This window comes from Phyllostomus hastatus, unplaced genomic scaffold (genome assembly GCF_019186645.2).
Source record: "Phyllostomus hastatus isolate PE091 unplaced genomic scaffold, TTU_PhHast_1.1 phas_contig_196, whole genome shotgun sequence".
In the NCBI taxonomy this organism is placed as follows: domain Eukaryota; kingdom Metazoa; phylum Chordata; class Mammalia; order Chiroptera; family Phyllostomidae; genus Phyllostomus; species Phyllostomus hastatus.
The window spans coordinates 37,705,720-37,723,865 of record NW_025333709.1 but is presented as its reverse complement, the minus strand read 5'-3'; the positions used below and the strand labels follow the sequence as shown (position 1 = coordinate 37,723,865).

The 18,146-nt window shown below is 35.4% G+C and overlaps 1 protein-coding gene, 1 long non-coding RNA gene and 1 pseudogene across 14 annotated transcripts in view; 2 read left to right on the top strand and 1 right to left on the bottom strand.

Annotated features, from left to right (window-relative positions):
- The window catches only part of ADGRL3 (adhesion G protein-coupled receptor L3), a 761,150-nt gene that overhangs the window by 119,994 nt on the left and 623,010 nt on the right, over window positions 1-18,146 (bottom strand). For 9 of the 13 annotated variants that reach the window (XM_045834530.1, XM_045834518.1, XM_045834519.1 and 6 more), the window contains one exon: window positions 17,047-17,085. The exons of the other annotated variants lie outside the window; for them this stretch is intronic. In XM_045834530.1, coding sequence (XP_045690486.1) covers window positions 17,047-17,085 — 39 coding nt within the window. The remainder of the gene's footprint in view (window positions 1-17,046; window positions 17,086-18,146) is intronic. 13 annotated transcript variants of the gene reach the window in all.
- Window positions 3,212-4,216, top strand: LOC123815936 (annotated as a pseudogene).
- On the top strand, window positions 9,486-17,030 carry LOC123815843. The gene is made up of 3 exons (XR_006785177.1): window positions 9,486-9,548; window positions 9,642-9,732; window positions 16,976-17,030. It is a non-coding gene; the product is annotated as an uncharacterized LOC123815843 (long non-coding RNA).

Below are 18,146 nucleotides of genomic sequence, written 5' to 3'. Positions count from 1 at the left end.
CTTACACACAACTTAACTTTAAAGACTATATATACTACATGAGGTTTGAGGAATGGGAGAGTATAGCAACATGTGCATTAAATAGTTTATAATGTGTGTTCCAAAGGCTTTGAACAAAAGAACATGTTTTCTGCTACTGAGACAGTCCAATTAAGTCAATCTTGATGATAAGTGTCTAATGAATACAATTTGTTTAAGCTTTGTAAAGATTGCTAGCATGTCCCTGTTACCAATGTAATGACAGCCAATTAAATGGTCATGACTTCTCAATGACAAGAAAAATATATCTATATTTTGTTTTCTTTATACATTTATGCATGTGTACATTTTAACCCACAAATGATGACTTCTGATTACAAAATATTTTTGACAAATTGTTATTTACATGGTTTTCATAGGTCAATACCAACTCTTTAAAATAGGCTGATTTTCACTTTATATGATTATAAAGAAATGAGCTTAACTACACGTAGAACAAGGTTGAACAGAAAAGTGCAAGGAATTTGAGGTACTGCGACATCACTTTAATGTCCAACAGCTCTCAATGACTTCTCTTTTCTACTATAAGTATTTTTTCTGACCTAACATTTATATTCCAAAATTGGAAGAAAATAAAATTGGTCCTGACTTTATCATAAAGAAATTTATATTCTCATCACAATGTCTTGACCCAGAAAGAAAAAATAGTCACCTAATGGTTTTGACATATACAGATTGAAATCATCTAAAATTTTGAGACCTAAATTTAATTAACAATGCCCTTGCCAGAATTTTAATGGCAATTCACTTAGGTAATAATTTTTAAATTATTAGAAATTAAATAGGAGATGGGCACTGGAAATTTGTATTCTACTTCTGCATTAAATTTCAGTGTGCCTCTGGACAAACTTCTGTTTTCTAACCAATCAATAAGGTTAACTACACACAAAAAAGTGTCATAATATTTCATATGAGGCAAGATAGGGACATGTGCCATTAAATTACACTATTCTCATTAATTAGACTCTGAAGTGACTTGTGATTGTTTCTAAAAAAGAAATATAAATTAAAAAGTGTCAAAAGTCACTTAGATTCATACCAGGGACATGGACATACCATGTCCTTCTGGACATACATTTACTTTATATAACATTACTGAGTGTCCTATAATTGATTAATTATTCAGACCTTAGTGAATCCATTTGACTAGTTTTACTCATAGTATACACCGCATTTTTGGACTATAAGATGCAGCCCCCCACCCCAATCTGGGAGCAATAATGGTTGTTAATGCTGCTGTTGAGTTCTGTTTACATTTACATTGGTGAAATATTATGTTATTAATGTTATTAAATATTTCACCACATTTTTTGCTTCAAAACTTTTTTTCCTATTTTCTTCCTCTAAAACCTAGGTGTGTCTTATGGTCCGAAACTATGGTAATTGTAGTATGTTAAAAGATGGTGTAAACTGTATAATCACAATTTACATATTTTAAAAGGGAGGATTTAGTTGTTTTAACTACTGTGAAAAATTTTGGGAAAACCAGTCCTATATCCTTCCAATAACAACATGTTTTTAAAAATGTTTCTAAGAGCATGTGCTTGTGAAATAGCCTAGGATGCTTTAGCAAGAACACACAAAAGGATCAAGGGTGAGAAACACGTCAATGTCATTTCTCACCCAGGAGAGCAGTGCATTTCAAACTAGGTATGCAGAATACCTGGAGAGCTTACCTACCCCTCATCCTTCATTGAAAACCAACAAAATAAACATCTAAATCAGATGAACGCCTTGTGAAAAGATACAGAACCTTATGACAACTGCATTTTTCAGAACACAAGCTTTTCAATCATGAACTCATCCAGGTTTTAGCTCAAGCTATCAATTGTTCAAAGAGGTCTTTCATTGTCAGTGTACCTAGGGAGAACGACCCTGCTATTTTATCTATTACCTGGTTTGTTTTCTCTATATCATTCATCCCTATCAAAAGCATCTCATATACTTGTTTACCTAAATGACGTGACTAGACCGTGATGTTCACAGGGAGAGATCTTGCTCATTTGTGTTTTCCCTGGGGCAAATTTTAGTACCTTCAGATATTTTGGGGTATTTAATAAATGTCCAATAAACAGATAACCTATTTTTAACTATCAAATCATTAGTGACCTTACATAAAAGAGAAAAACTGAAAGCATCCTCTTCTAGTTCTAGAACTTTTTGCCATGTCTTCCAAGACATCTTCTAAGAGACTAGGCGCTCACATACCACTATGGATGGAAGAAGACAGACTGAATTAGAAGGGATTAAGAAGGTAATCAGAGTTCAAAGAGAAAAGCAGAACCACAGGTGACTGTAGTGAATGCAGACCACTATGCACAATGATATATTTCTAAATGTTAAGTGTGCCAAAGCTCACTTTCCATGTAACTAACTCAATGAGGTGTTATTAGATATGTATGGTATTCAATGAACTAGGGAATTGACTACTCGATTAAAAAAAAAACATATGGGGTCTGCCTCACTTTGCCTAACATCCAAGGCAGGAAGTAAGCCCAGAATAGAGCTAGAAACGCACAGCATATAAGAGAAAAAATAACAAATTCTTGCTGAAGAAAATAAAGAAAAGATCCCAGAAGCTGTACAATTTTGAGTTACACACTTAAAAAGAAATACTTTCCTCGATTATGATGAGCAAATTTGAGGCTAAAGGACATAATAAGCAAGTTGATGATATTAAAAAAGGTAGAAAATGTGTGGGGTTTGGGATAAGGAAAATATATGTTTCATGGAAAGAATGTTAAAACATCTCTATGCTGGGAAATGGTAGGTAGAAGTCAGATCATTGAAGATCTTCAGTATCATAGAATTTTGGGCTTTATTGTGTAGAAAATGTACAGCCATTAAAGGTTTTTATGGGAAGGAGTTATATGGTTAGGTCTCTTTTTCAACAAAATTTCCTCTGAAAATATATTAAAGGATAAATGGAGAACAGATATATGAAGCCAAGAAAAGTAACAAAGGGAATAAATTCTATGTAAGTTCACTATTTTTAAAATATTTTTGTGTTAAAACAAAATAAATTTATAAATATGGAAATTATCAGGCAGTCCATTAGAAAGTTAAGAGCAATTATTTCCTATGAGTAGATAAATTTAAATTAATAAATAGCTTTTCTGCTGGTGCACACTGCTGAGTAGGCATTGTTGAAGTCTCCCCTCCTGCAGTCGTCATGTCTAAGTCAGAGTCTCCCAAAGAGCTGGGACCGCTACGAAAGCTATTTATCAAAGGTGTGAGCTTTGAAACAACAGATGAGAGTCTGAGGAGCCATTTTCAGCAATGCAGAATGATCACAGACTGTGCAGTGACGTGAGATCCAAACACCAAATGCTCCAGAGGCTTTGGGTCTGTCATTTATGCCACTGTGGAGGAGGTGGGTGCAGCCATGAAAGCAAGGCCACACAAGGTGGATGGAAGAGTTGGGGAACCAAAGCAGGCTGTTTCAAGAGAAGCTTCTCAAAGACAGGGTGCCCACTTAATTGTGAAAATATTTTTTCAGTAGTATTAAAGAAGACATTGAAGAACCTCACCTAAGAGATTATTTTGAACAGTAAGGGAAAATGGAAGTGATTGAAACCATGACTGACCGAGGCAGTGGCAAAAAGAGAGGGTTTGCTTTTGTAAACTTTGATGACTAGGACTCTGTACACAGATTTGTCATTCAGAAATACCATCCTGTAAATGGTCATATGTGGGAAGTAAGGAAAGCCCTATCTAAGCAAGAGATGGCTAGTGCTTCATCTAGCCAAAGAGGTGGAAGTGGTTCTGGAAACTTCAGAGGTGATTGTGGAGTTGGTTTTGGTGGGAATGATGAATTTGGTTGTGGAGGAAATTTCAGCAGTTGAAGTGGCTTTATAGGCAGCCTTGATGGCGGTAGGTATGGTGGCAGTGGGGATACAACGGATTTGATAATGATGGAAGCAATTGTGCAGGTGGCGGAAGCTACAATACTTTTAGTGATTACAATAATCAATCTTCAAATTTTGGACCCATGAAAGGAGGAAACTTTAGAGGCAGAAGCTCTGGCCCCTATGCTGGTGGAGGCCAATGTTTTGCCAAGCCACGAAACCAAGGTGGCTACAGCAGTACCTGCAGCAGCAGTAGCTATGGAGTGGCAGAAGGTTTTAATTACTGCCAGAAAACAAAGCTTAGCCAGAGAGCAGAGCCAGAGAACTGACAGGGCAGCTACAAGCAACAACAGATTTGTGACCTCAGCCAAGCACAGTGATGGCGTGGCCCAGCTGCTACAAAGACATGTAAATGGGCAAAAAACTCGAGGACTGTATTTATGACCAGTTGTGTAACAGAATATTTAGTTTCTGTTCTATAGAAGTGTAAAGCATTCCAACAAAGAGTTTTCACTGCAGTGTTCTGTTATTTTTTGCACCTATGCTGTTGATTGCTAAATGTAATAGTCTAATCATGGCACTGAATACATGTGACTTTAACAAAAAAAAAATCAGTAAATAGTTGACATTTTTGAAACTGCCTAGAAATACTTTACTATTTACTTCCACATCTTTGTATTCTGTTATGTTCTGATGGTAATATTTCTTTATCAATATATACTGTAATAATTTTGCTGCACATTGTTGTTTTAGTCTTACTATATGTTATATAGAGTTATGTTTAAATATTTTTCTTCATGATTAACTATCAGCAAATAGAGAGAGGTAAAAATAAGTTTTCAGGTCTTTCTGCTCTCATCTCTTGTTTTATGAATATATTTATGCAGCTAGTTTATATTTAGATATAATTTTTAAAAATAAGAACTTCAACTCTTCATTTTTGTCTTCTTGATATGAAGTTTCTCAGTTGAGAATAAACTAAAATAGAGTATAAAGTTAAAATCATACGGAATAGGGCACATTTTACTTATGTTTAGATATTGACTCAAATCAAAATTTTAAAGGTCAAGTGTTATAAGTCTTCAAAACAGTCTTAAACTTGCAGGGTTTTTTTAGAAGTCAAGTTAAGTGACTGATATTTACACATCTGATCAATAAATCCAAGTTTCTTTTTTATAATCACTGTCATTTCATATTATTAAGCATATAAACACTGCTAATCTCTAAATTCCCCTTTGTATTACAGTGAAGTGCTGGCATTTTCAAGTCTTAATTAAAATTAGATGGTATAACACAACTGACCTTAATATATAATAGGAACTTTTAAGAGTAGAACAAGATGAAACTAAAATTTCATAGAAAACACTCTGCCCCTTCAAGGGACCACTTGTTTAAAAATGATTTGTTTTTAGCAAGCTATTATTGACTTATTTTGTAAATATGACTTATAGTTAAATAATTGAATCCTCCCAAATAAATATCTATTGTGATACAGGCATTAAATGGAGCTCTAAACATAACAAACTTCTTTCTAACTCAACATTCATTCAGCAAATATTAACTAAGTAACTTCAACTGGAATGCTGAAAGAAAAACAGATATGTTCTTTCTCCCTCAAAATGATGACAATAGTGTGAGGCCAGATAATTAAACAAGTAATTAAGATACTATGTGAGAGGCATTATAATAGTGGAAACATAGGATTCAAGCTCTGTATTGGAAAGTCTCCATCAGAATAATTCCAAGCTTAAAATACACATTGACTAGACAAGCAAGGGATAGACGATGTGCTTATCGGTACACGGGTGAAAAAGAACATTCACCTCGGAGGAACTGGAAACAGTTCCTTATGGAAGAACAGAGTACAGATGGTTCAATGGCCAGATTAGTGGATGAGTGAAAGCTAGTTTTCAAAGAGGCTTGCAAACCATGTTCAGTAGGATATCTGCAATTCTTCCTAAAGGTAACAAGAAGTCAATGAAAAATGGAAAGTAGGGGAGTGATATAAGTTATAATGGTTAATATTTATTGAGTATGTTCTAGACTCTCATCTGAATGCTTTCTATGCATCAATTTCTTTAATTTTGACAGTAACGCAGGGAGGTAGATATGATCATTACCCTCATCTTGCAGTGAGAAAATTGAGACTCAGAGAAGTAACTTGCTATGGGATAATTAGCTAACATAAGGCAGAATCCAGGTTTAAATCCATGCATTCAGGCTCTGGGAATGGAGAAAAATAGAGATTCCAAAGATATTTAAAAGGAGTTGTTCATTCATTAAAGTCAGCTGGTGAGAGAAATAAAAAGTGAAGTACACAGAATTTGGAAATAGGCAATGAAGTGACTTGAAATGGGAATAAAGGAAGAGGGACAACTTTCTATTCATTAAAAGGTGGAGGGTATAAATGTATTTGTGGGAAGAATGTGCTAAGCATGATAAATTCAGAGTTGCCTATTTTGAAGGCAAAATACTTGAATGGCAACAATTAGAAAGGTTTAGATAAGCCTGGTAGGTGAGGAAAATCCTCTCCTCTGCCTTGTTAGGCACTGTGACTGGGCGTGAGAATTAAACTGCCAAAAGATAGATTAACAGAAGAAGAGCACAAAAATTTTACTTAATATTATGTACACACGAGAATTTTTATAGAAAATGTGAAGGCCTGAAGAAGCAAGTAGCACTTAGAGCCTACATACTTTTTTAAACAAAGAATGATAAATTTGTGGTGTGACAAGATAAAGAAAAATGGTTTAAGCTTCTAGCAGCAGTAAATTGAGGGAAAGTGACTAGAAAATGCATAGTAGAAAGAAATGGAAGATAAGAGTTATTTTAGTACATTTGTTTGCAAAGATCCATTTTGGCCTTGACTGACAGGCTCTAGTGATAAGAATGTTCTTCTCTGACGGCTACATGGAAAATTTTATGGTCTTGCTCTTAAGCAGAAAGGGAGAGAACATTGAATATTTTTCAATTGCCTTCATCTCAAAATAATCAATATGCCAAAGTGGTATATTTGAGGGTGGCATGTTCTTAACTCCTTTAGCTTATAAGTTATGCAAATATCCAACATTGAGGTTCAGGCATCATAAATTCACATAAGCTCATGGAAGCCTCTGAAATGTCTGATGTTGTCCAGATAAAATGAGTATAGAGAGAAAAACTGATGGCTCAGAAACGCTAACAATAGGGGAGAAAATGCAGAAGGATTAATGGACAACAGAGATAAAGAAAATGTAGCTAGAACTATGTGGTATCACAGAAGTCAAGGGAAGAGGGTTACCATCAGCTTCAAAATGAACTCAGACATAAAAGAATCCAAAAGGCCCTTCTTTAAACAATAATAACAATGGATTATTTTTCTGGGTAAGTTGTAGGATGGTTAGAAAATTAAGAGAAAAAACAAGGAAAAGATGCTTTTGAAGGATAATCAGTTCAATATTGTATATTTTTACTTTAAAGTAGGACATTTTTCATCAATAAATATTTCTTTAGCATTTAAGATGTGCCAACATTGCTTTAAACACTTGGGATACAGTTTAAACAAAATAGAGAAAAATAAACCCTGAACTTTCTGGCAAGGAATGAAAAAATGGATAGATGATTGATAGATACATAGGTGGATACATACATAGGTAGGTACCTAGCTAGATAGATGCTAAGTACCATAGAAAATAAAAGGAAATGTGACAGGGAGACCTAGAGTCAGGGGTCAGGAGTAGGGTTGGGGAAATGGTGGCTTATGATTTAGGTAGGACAATCCAGGTAGGCATCATTGAAAATATAACAATTCAAAAAAGACAAAGTTGTTGAGGGAGTTAACCATGTAGATATTTAAAGGAGATATTCCAATCAGAGGGAACAATCAGAGTAAAAGTTGCCAAGTGAGCACATGCTTTGCATGTTCCAAAACCTGAAGGAGGCTGCCTTTGGAGCAAACAGAAAGACACAGTAGGGTGGGGCTGAACCATATATATTGAGTAGGTTAGGACTGCATATAAAACTAGTTGTGGGTAGACATTAAAAATTCAGTTATGGACATGGAATGGTTGAGGTTTCTATTTCTCAATAAAATGAAGATATTGAGAAGTTTGCTTGAAAAATAATTTAGGAGTTCAGGAGAGTAGTCTGTGCTGGAGATAATATTTGTGTGTCGCATTATAGAGGTGGTTTTTCAATCAGAGAGGTTACCAAGGGAGTGACAGTGAAAAGGAAAAAACAAGAAGATTAAGGATTGACCTAGAGGGCACTCCAATCTTAAGGGTTTGGGTGAAGAGAAGGAAGCATCAGAAAAGACTGGAAGGAAGCATCAAAACAAGAGAAACATCAATGGGATGAGTTGTAATGATCCAAGTGTAACAAGGAAAAGGAAGTGATCAACTCTGTCAGATGCTTCTGATTGGTCAAATAAGATAGATTGATAACTGACTATTTAGTTTAGCAGCATGATGTCATTAATGACCTTAACAAATGCAGTTACAGTAAATAAAGTAGTGGGGCAAAATACTAATGAGGTGAATTTCAAGGAAAATGGGAGAGAGACGGCAATAATGAGGGTAAAGTGTTTTGAGAATTTCTACTGCAGTGGACATACTAGTAGGCAATGGGGAATACAAGTCTGAGGCTTCATTTAAACAGTAAATATTTAGAGGTCACTTTGTATGTGCTAAGTAACAATTTAAAAGGTCTTGAGAATATAGAAATAAAAGTGGCACTGTTTCCTTCCAAGGAGCTCAGAGATAGAAAAGTGAAGAGATATTAAAATACAGGTTGATAATTGCTATAATAAGAAGAAAACTGAAGGTGTTATAAATTCGCATAAGAGGGCATTTATCTAGACTAAGTGGGACAATGAATGCTCAGAGTAATTGACATATGAAGTGGGTGTTGACAGATTAAGTCAAAATTACTGAAATGAAAGGATGAGAAAAGAGAATAAATCTAGAAGTAATTTAAGCACAAGGTATTATGACCACAAAGGCATAAAGAAATGAATCGCAAGTACTTATGTCATTTGGGAGTATAGAATCCAAGGGGAATTCTACATACCATGGAAGGGACTGGTTAAATGTAAGGGAAGTCAGCAAAAAAAAAAAAAAAAAGAGAGTCAAATTCTCAAACATTGTAGTCCAAAAAAGGAAATTTGTTTTAATAGAGAAAAAGAATAATGAAGAGTCTTTGATCAGGGTCAAGTCATGATCAGATCTGCATTTTTGAAACACTATTCAGCAGTAGAGAGAATGTATTAATGGAAGTTCTAAATGTGTAGCTAGTCAATATGTTTTGAGAATTACCTACATAAATGTGATAGCTGAAGCTATAAGAATGGACATTAGAATAAAACTAACTTTGCAACCAAAATAATCTTGCAAAAATATAACATCACATCCTTAGTTAAATTCTTTAATGGTATTCAGACTCCCTTCTTGACTCCCTTCCATAGTTTTCCTGCACTTGTGTTCTCCTTCAACTGACTGCTTCAGGATATTGGCCTTCTATTTTCAGAACTCTCCAAACACTCCTCAGATGACCTTGTTTGGTCTGGGTGACCTCTGATCATGGAATGCTGTCTCTCCTGATAGGCATATGGCTGATTTCATACTGCCAGGACTCAGCTTAACTGTCATCTTGTTAGAATGTCTTCCCAGATGAACACAATCTAAAGTAACCAGCTAGGTGCTTTCTTCATTCTCTGCATAGTATTTCTGCCATGATTATTTTGATTGACTTACTATTTATTTCCTTTCCAAACTCCAGTCTGCTGAAATAGGTTGTGAGCTCTACAAGAGTAGAGATTGCTTCTGTCTTTACCCTGGAATTGTTGCACCTGGAACAGTGCTTGGAACATGTGAGTGAATCAATAAATACTCCTATGTGCTTCTTAAAGTATAGAGATTATTTTTTAATGGACAGTATATTTCCCTGAAATTAAAAGGGCATTCCTATAGGAAAATCTAAAAAGCTGTCATAATTAGAGGAGCCTAAAGAGACATGGCGATTGTAATATTATGTATGTATGTAGGTATATGAGTATGTGTGTACGTATGTATGTATGTACATATGTATATAATGTAATGTGGTACCCTGGAAAGGATCCTAAAACAGAAAAAAAACAGTAAAAACTAAGGAAATTTGAATAAACTAAGCACTTTAGTTAATTATGATATATCAATATTGATTAATTGTAATAAATGTACACTGTAATAAAATAAATTATGTTAAATATAAATAGTAATATAAATTTAATAATTAAGGAAACTGCATCTGTAGGGGGAATATATGGGAATTTTCTCTAATATTCAGTCAGTATTTCTGTAAATCTAAAACTGAAAAAATGTCTTTAGTAAAAAAAATTAAAGTGAATGCTAATAGAGTTACAAAATATAGAAATATGTTAATTACCACCTGAAAGTTTATGAAATAATAACCTCACCTCACCCCAAAGGAATCACTTTGACATTTCATTGTAGTTCCCTCCAGACTTGGAAATATTTACACATATAGACAAATGTGATCATTATAATAATGCTGCTATCTGTTGGCTTTTGCTTGCTTGTTTGTTTTTACTTCATAATATATGACATTCATCTTTCTAACTCAATCCAAAGTCTACCTCATTCTTCCTGTGGCCCAGGAGTACTCCATTATTTGATATAGCAGTTTATTCACCTGGTTCCCTACTGATGACGAGTTAGGTTGTTTTGTTGATACAAACCATGATGCAAGTCTACCTTGTGCTCAGCTCTACATGTTTGTTCTTTTCAGAAATACAAAGGTACCTCATTTACCACAAGCTGATTCAAAAGTCTTCTTCTCTAGGCAAGAAGAACAATATTGTTTTGTGGCTGTATGAGAAGACTTATAAAGAAACATTATAAATATATGAATATGACTTTAAAAATTTTCTCTGGTAGAATATATAAAAGGCCGGTTACAATGACTGCTTTGAAGGAGAGCTGAATGACGGAGAGAAGTAAGATGTAACGTTGCTCTATGTCACTCCAAGTGGGAACTACACAAACACATCACAATGCCAGAGGCATGCCCCGGAGTTAGTAATGCAGACTCCCTGCTTTCTGGATTTTTTTAAAAGATTTTATTTATTTATTTTCAGAGAGGGAAGGGAGGGAGAAAGAGAGAGAGAGAGAGAGAGAGAGAGACATCAATGTGCGGTTGCTGGGGGCTGTGGCCTGCAACCTAGGCATGTGCCCTGACTGGGAATTGAAACTACAATGCTTTGGTTCGCAGCCTGCACTCAATCCACGGAGCTATGCCAGCCAGAACCCTTTCTGGATTTTAAACCATGTGTCTATATTAGCAATTCAAAAAGTTACTTGAAAAAAAAATGCTATCTGAGAATAATTTGCAATAATTGTTTTATTCTTTAAGTAAAATGATTGCCCTCAGACTATAACTAACAGATCAAAACAACATAACAATTTGTTGTTAGGGTTCAAATGTAACCATACTATTGTTATAAATCTATGGTAGGTTATGTCAAAACTAGATGAAGATATCAATGTTTATCATTAGATAAGAATACAAAGTATTTCTGGTTGCACCTAAGAATGCTAGCCAACCCAATAACTCTCTTACTTTAGGTCTAGAGTCACTGGACACTGCAAAATTAATGTAGTGTTTATTGAGAATGGCTAGCCCACACAATATGGTCAAAAGTATTTGGGTGAGACTTCTACAGTACAAGAGATGAATCTTTGGTTACTTGTCTTTCTTCTTCCTGTTCAGAAATGAGCATGAAATGATGATTAGAAACTCGGTAGCTATCTTGTCATATTGAGAATGGAAGCTCATGTGCTAAAGATTATAGAGCAGAAAAACAGATGAAACCTTGCTTTTTTGATGTGGAGTTTTCATGCTAATCCTGGACTGTCATATCTGCATTTCTTTTTTATGTGAGAATAAAGCCCTGGCTTGTTTAAGTTACCACAGTTACGTTTCTGTTACTACCAGCTGTACAAAATTCATACATTCGATAAGGGAGAATAACAAAATTATAACTCTGTTGGGAGTGGTACTAAAATATCATTTGTTTGGTTCCAAGCCATCAGGCAACTACTTCGCTGCAAATTACCCCTTAAAATTTCCATTTCTTTTCTGACCTATACCAGAAAAGTTAATGATACTTCCAGAAAGTAGGATCTTAAATCTGTAATACTACTTTAAATATCTTTTTCCTTCTGGTTTGCTATGTGATCATAAAACTGTTAAAGTGATAGCAAAATAAATTGATGGGTATTCTCCTATTTGCATAGAACTATCTCCTTACATTCTATGGATTTAAATTTTTCCTAAGGGTAAACTCATGTTTAGAAAGCTAGGATCATTAGAGTAGACTTTACATTAACAATCTTACAATTAAGTAATGACCCAGGCTTTGATCAGGGATTATAAAACAATAGAATACCATTTGGTAAAATAAGTGAGAAAATACTTTTGTTATTGATTAAAACATTATAGTTAAAAACAGAAGGCCTTTTGTTTTTTCATCCTCATTAAATTACTTCCTGAAGCTTTGGGAAACCAGTGCACACAAAATGACAGCCAGGGTGTTCTGCTTGTGTAAAGGAAATGTGTAAAATAGATGAGCCAGTCATAAATGACTTTGCAAAGCTGCCATCTCTGCTAGCCTGACACATTAACTACAGAGATTTTGAGAGATTCCCAGAATGACTTTCCTTGCAATGTCAAAGCAGGATTTCCATCATCAACATCTGTCACTGTCCTTTGGAGGTTTTTGAATCACTACGTTTATAAACTGACCTGTCTAAACTCTTAAATAATACCTGTATAATTTACTCTGCTTACATTACATATGGTTTTATGGACTTTTGAGTCAATGATTGCTTTAGAAAAGCATTTAATAACTACAATTTATGGAAGAGAATTCTTATGACTTCTTAATCTAAAGAAAACTCCTCTGGTTTTGTAGATAGAAGTCACTTTCTTTGATCTCAATGTCTTTCAGCAATAGGTTCAGGACACCAGAAACATGCAGGGTACAGATTTGTATTTTCTCTCTTACTGACACAAATCAAGTGCAGATTTATCAAGCTGTGAAATATATTAAGTTCACATGGTTTTAACAAAGGGTTACCAAACCTCAAGAACCTGCTGTGATTCAAACTACTTTCAGATGTCCTTTTAATTATATTAAATGAAAGTTTGGGTTGGCTTTGATGCTTATGGGCAAACATTGAAATCTCTTGAAAGAGCTGCTAAAAGTACTCCCTGTTGCTGTAGTTAATACACTACAATTTATGCACACCGCTAGCCAATTTATTCGAGCCACTTTAACAAGGATATCCAGCCTGACAGGCCACACAGAAGAGTATCACAAGTCAAGCAAAGCACGAATCATTAGAGGACTCCGAAAGTTGTTTGACATGCACCACAGAGCTCTTTGTCACACAGCCAATTAAGTGACCAAACAAGGAACTCGAAAATACTCATTAATTTCTCCGTAGCAGTATAAATGGAGGTTAGCATCCTTCTTGTCTCATATACCAAAAGCACACAAGTAAAACTGGCATAATTCAATTTGCACATTGTCAAAGGTGCAAGTAGCAACTTTGGTTCACAGAAAGTCTGGATTAAAGACAAAAAATTAAGGAATAAATAGGTAAAAATGTTTAGATGATACCTATAATAATAATAATGAATATCTGGACCTTGGAATTTTTTAATCAAGTATTGACTTTATTTTTACCCTTGAAAAGCTGTATCAGTCTTTCTGAGCAGATCCAGCAGCACCTGACATCATTTCCTTCTCTGTGAAACCTGAACTTGAGTGGACTCTTGGATGCCTTCCTCTCTAGGCCTGCCTTCTTCCTTAAGGCTGCTCCATCACTGGTTTCTCTTCTTCTCCCTGATGTCTTAATGTGACAGTGTCCTGGGGCTCAGTCCCAGATCCTTTTCTCTCTCTAAGCTCACTCCCTTGATGGATTTATCTAGAACATGGGTTGTAAATGCCACTTAAATTGAAACATTATGAAATTAGTTTAAGTCTGACATCTCAGCTGAACTTCAAGCTTGTATATCTAACTGCATGCTTAACACCTATGCAGTGGAACCTCAAAGTTCCTAGTAGGAACCTCAAAGTTAACATGCCCCAAATAAATTTTTGTGACCTACCCAATAGGTCACAATTTAAATCATCTTAATAAATGGTGTCTTCATTCTTCAAGATGCTCAGGCAAAACACTTTCTGTAATTTTAACTTCTGACACTTTACATACAATCCCTTAGCAAATCCTGTTTTTCCCACTTAAAAAAGTCCTGAATGTGAATAATTATCTGAGCATCTCATACTCATTTTCTACTACAAGTGACCATTATTTCTATTGTCCTTTTTTATTGAATTTATTGGGGTGACATTGGTTAATAAAATTATGTAGGTTTTAGGTATATAGTTCTATAATACGTCATCTGTATATTGTATTGTGTGTTCACAATACCCAATCAAATCTCCTGCCATCACCATCTATTCCCCTCTTCTACCTTCCCCCTACCCCGCTTTCCCTCTGATAATCACCATACTGTTGTGTGGGCCTTTAAGGTTTGTTTGTTTTGGGATTTCTTTTTTTTTTTTTAGCTTTATCTCTTCACTTTTTCCACCTAGCCCCATAACCTCCCTCCTCCTTGCCTGAGGGCTGTCAATCTCTTTTCTGTATATAGGAGCCTGCCTCTACTCACTATTTCTAAATTATAACCTTGTTTCAGCCCTTAGTTTTCCTGCTGTAATCTACCCTCCACTTTCTCAATTTATCAGTTCATGTCATCTCTCTGCTCAGAAACCTACAGTGGTTTACACTATCCCTCTGAATAAAAGGAAAGTCTTTGCAATGGTCTATCAGATCTGGGCCCTTGCTCCCCCAGAGATTCTTGCCCCATTGCCACCTTCTCCTTCATTTGGCTCTAGCTGCACTGGCCTCATGGAAATTTTTAAATGTCACTTTACTTACTTACTTACTTATTAGACAGAGTAGAAGGGAGGTAGAAAGAGAGGGAGAAAAACATCAATGTGTGGTTGCCTCTGGAGCACCCACCACTGGGGACCTGGGCCCTGACTGGGAATCAAATGGGTGACCTTCAGTCCACTGAGTCACACCAGCCAAGTGTCTTTTTTTTCAAATTTAATACACAAAGTTCTTCTAATGTATTTCATTCCTATTTTATAGAGAGTTCAGCACATGCTCTGAACATGGAAACAATAGTGAACACAAGTCTTTAAAATTCAAATAAACTAAAGTATTATTCACTCTAGAAACTCATAGCATAATTAAGACTAACAGTAGTGCCATGTATTAATGAACAGAGCATTTCCTCTTCACCAGTATTCTGTGCGTATATGGTGTTTTGAAGATGTTTGGTCAATAGAGGAAAGGAAACATTTACCTATAGCCAGGCAATTATAACACGGGGAAATCAGCCACTGAATAAACTGTGCTATTAATTTTCCATCAGAGATTTGTGTTTGAATGACCGTGCATTTCATAGATTTACATACTGAAAGGCTAATTATCTCCAATGCCCCATTGAGGGGTTAGCACAGATTGCAATCAAAAACAATTCTAAAATTGCTCAGAAATGATCTTCAGCTTTCATTGCTGGAGAATACTTTCATTACTGGAGAATACTTTCATTACTCTAGTGCACATACTAAGAGGAGAGGAGAGATATATATGTATCCCAAAGCAATTTTCTTTCCTTAAACCTTAGAAAAATAAACTTGAACAGTTTCTGACACAAAGATTCACTATTTCATAAAGTAAAATGTAAAAATTTATCTTCCTAGCATCTGTTTGATATTCAAATTATTACTTTTTTCCTTTTAAATGACTCACTCACAAAGCACCTTTCTTGTGAATATACTCATCAGATTTAGTTTCTGTACTGCCAATCTGAGAACCAGCAACTTTGGTTTCTGAGGGTATCTCTCTTTATATAGGCAACTAGCCTTCCTCTTTAAAAATGACATGATATACATAAAGGATAAAGTTTATAGTCACAGTTTCATATTTTTCCTCCCTTCCTGATGAAGGGGAGAATCATAAAGCATCCCAAACTGTTCACTTTGACATGCGGATAACTTTTAGCTGAAGGTCATCAAGACCAGCAGACTCAGGGATATTTTTACCTCTCTCTTAACTACCAAAGAGAATTTAGATAGGGGGCCTACATCAGAAAAAGAGCTATTACCAGAAAAGTCATTATTTTTAATCTGAAAGATTTGTCTGCTTGGCAGGGCCAACATCTGTTTACCAAACATCTGTGCTTCTCATTCTGCTGTGCGTTTCTCTCCTCCCCTTTGAAGCCCCGGGCCCCATCCCCTTCTGTAGCCCAGAATGGCATATGAACCCCAACTGCACAACTGCCTTCGAGTCTCATGTCTTCACAGGGCTCCCACACATAGTTAAAATTCTTTTTTTCCTGCTAACCTGTCTCACATCAATTTTATTATTAGACCAGCTAAAGAACCTAGAACGGAAGAAAGGAAAATTTCCCGCCCCTACACTGCATTCCTTCCTTCCTTCCTTGTAAAAAGAACTATAAAGCTTATTACTGGGATTTTTTGTTTCATACATAACTCATAAATATTGAAATGGTTTTCATCTTGCTTAGAAACAGACTGCACCATGTTAACTGGAGGAAAGTTACATTTACTTTGGGATTAATTGCAGCCTACCTTGAATACTGTGGTATAGAAGCATGGTATAGCAAGTATCCTGGACTATTCCTATCTTACATGAGGCCGACTGTCATTCTGAATGACTTGCTACTCAAACGTTAGCTGGCCCAATATATTAATGAAATGTTTTTGTACACACCTCTATGAAGAAATCAGAGACAAATACATTACACCCAACTCACCTTTTAGTGATGATCACATTTCTCATGCCCCAAGTTGCACCTCCTTCTTAGTCTTTGGGTCTCTTGTGTGATGGAGCATTGGCATTGCCACATCTTTCCAGCACATACCCTTTCATATGATTTCTCCATTCCCACCCTTGGTACCCTCCCTGAAATTTCTTTAGTTCACAGTGTTTACTATCATTTTTTTTTTCTTTCAGATGCCCATACGTGCTATCACCAGCAAAGACAATTCAACAACTTAACACATTTATAAAAACTTGGAAAGTACCTGGACATAGGCTCTGCAAGAGCGCTCTCTTTTCTGAAGCTGAATCCATTAAGACAGCAGATTAAACACAGAATAGAAAAAACAAGTTAGTGACAGAAGGAACAAGAAAAATAAAAGAACACATCTACACAAAACACCGTATTTTGTTGTGTACTACTCTCCAGAAGAGAATGAGAGCTAAGCAGCAGCAAAATGTAAGCCCTGGCTTGAAAAATAGTGGCCAACACACTTTCCGAACAACCCAAGTGAAAACTTGATGGTGTGAAGCTGTTAATGATGGAAAGAAATCTTGGAATAAACTTAGTAGAAATTAGTAAAAATCAATATACTTCATTCATTTGAAATGATCCATTTCCCACCATGTTAGTTGTTAATTCATGGGCCACAAATGAAGACATATGAAGTTAAGTAACTTATGAAAAAAATTTGGAACCCACTTTTCAAAGATACGATGTTGTTTGTGGTTTACATATTATATAGATGGTTAGTATGCAACCACAAACTATGTGTTCAAACATACAAAAAATTCTGTTTATCAGAAAAATAGAAGTGCCCATTCACTATGACTATTTGATTCTAAGGGACAAATACCAAGAGATAAGCAACTTCTGACTAAAAGACTGTAAACAATATCCTGATTTACCATTGCTTTTATTTCTTAAATAATTTCTTTTGACAGTTTTGGCCAAATAAAAAAATATACATTTTAGAAACTTCTGGGGAATAAGAAGCCTGTTTTCATTTATTTATTTGCATACGCAATGATGTTTTACTGAGCAAAGATTAACAGTAAGTCATGTCCAGTCCCAAACATTTTTCCCAATGATAAAAAAGATGAATAAGCTTATTTGCACTATTTAAATAAATGACCCCAAATTATGTAAATTAGATTGTGGGTTTCCTACTTTTTCCTATTATTTCCCCTTCCATAGCCTTGATTGTTGAAGGAGAAAATTACTCAGTTTTGAGAAGCAGTCACTGCCTTTTGTGTGGCTAACACTCTCCTAACTTTAGTGTCTGCATTCTTCAATGGGCACGGAGCTGTTACTCCTCTAAAGAATCGAGCGAGGAATGAGTGCAAATCAATTACCATCGCTGTC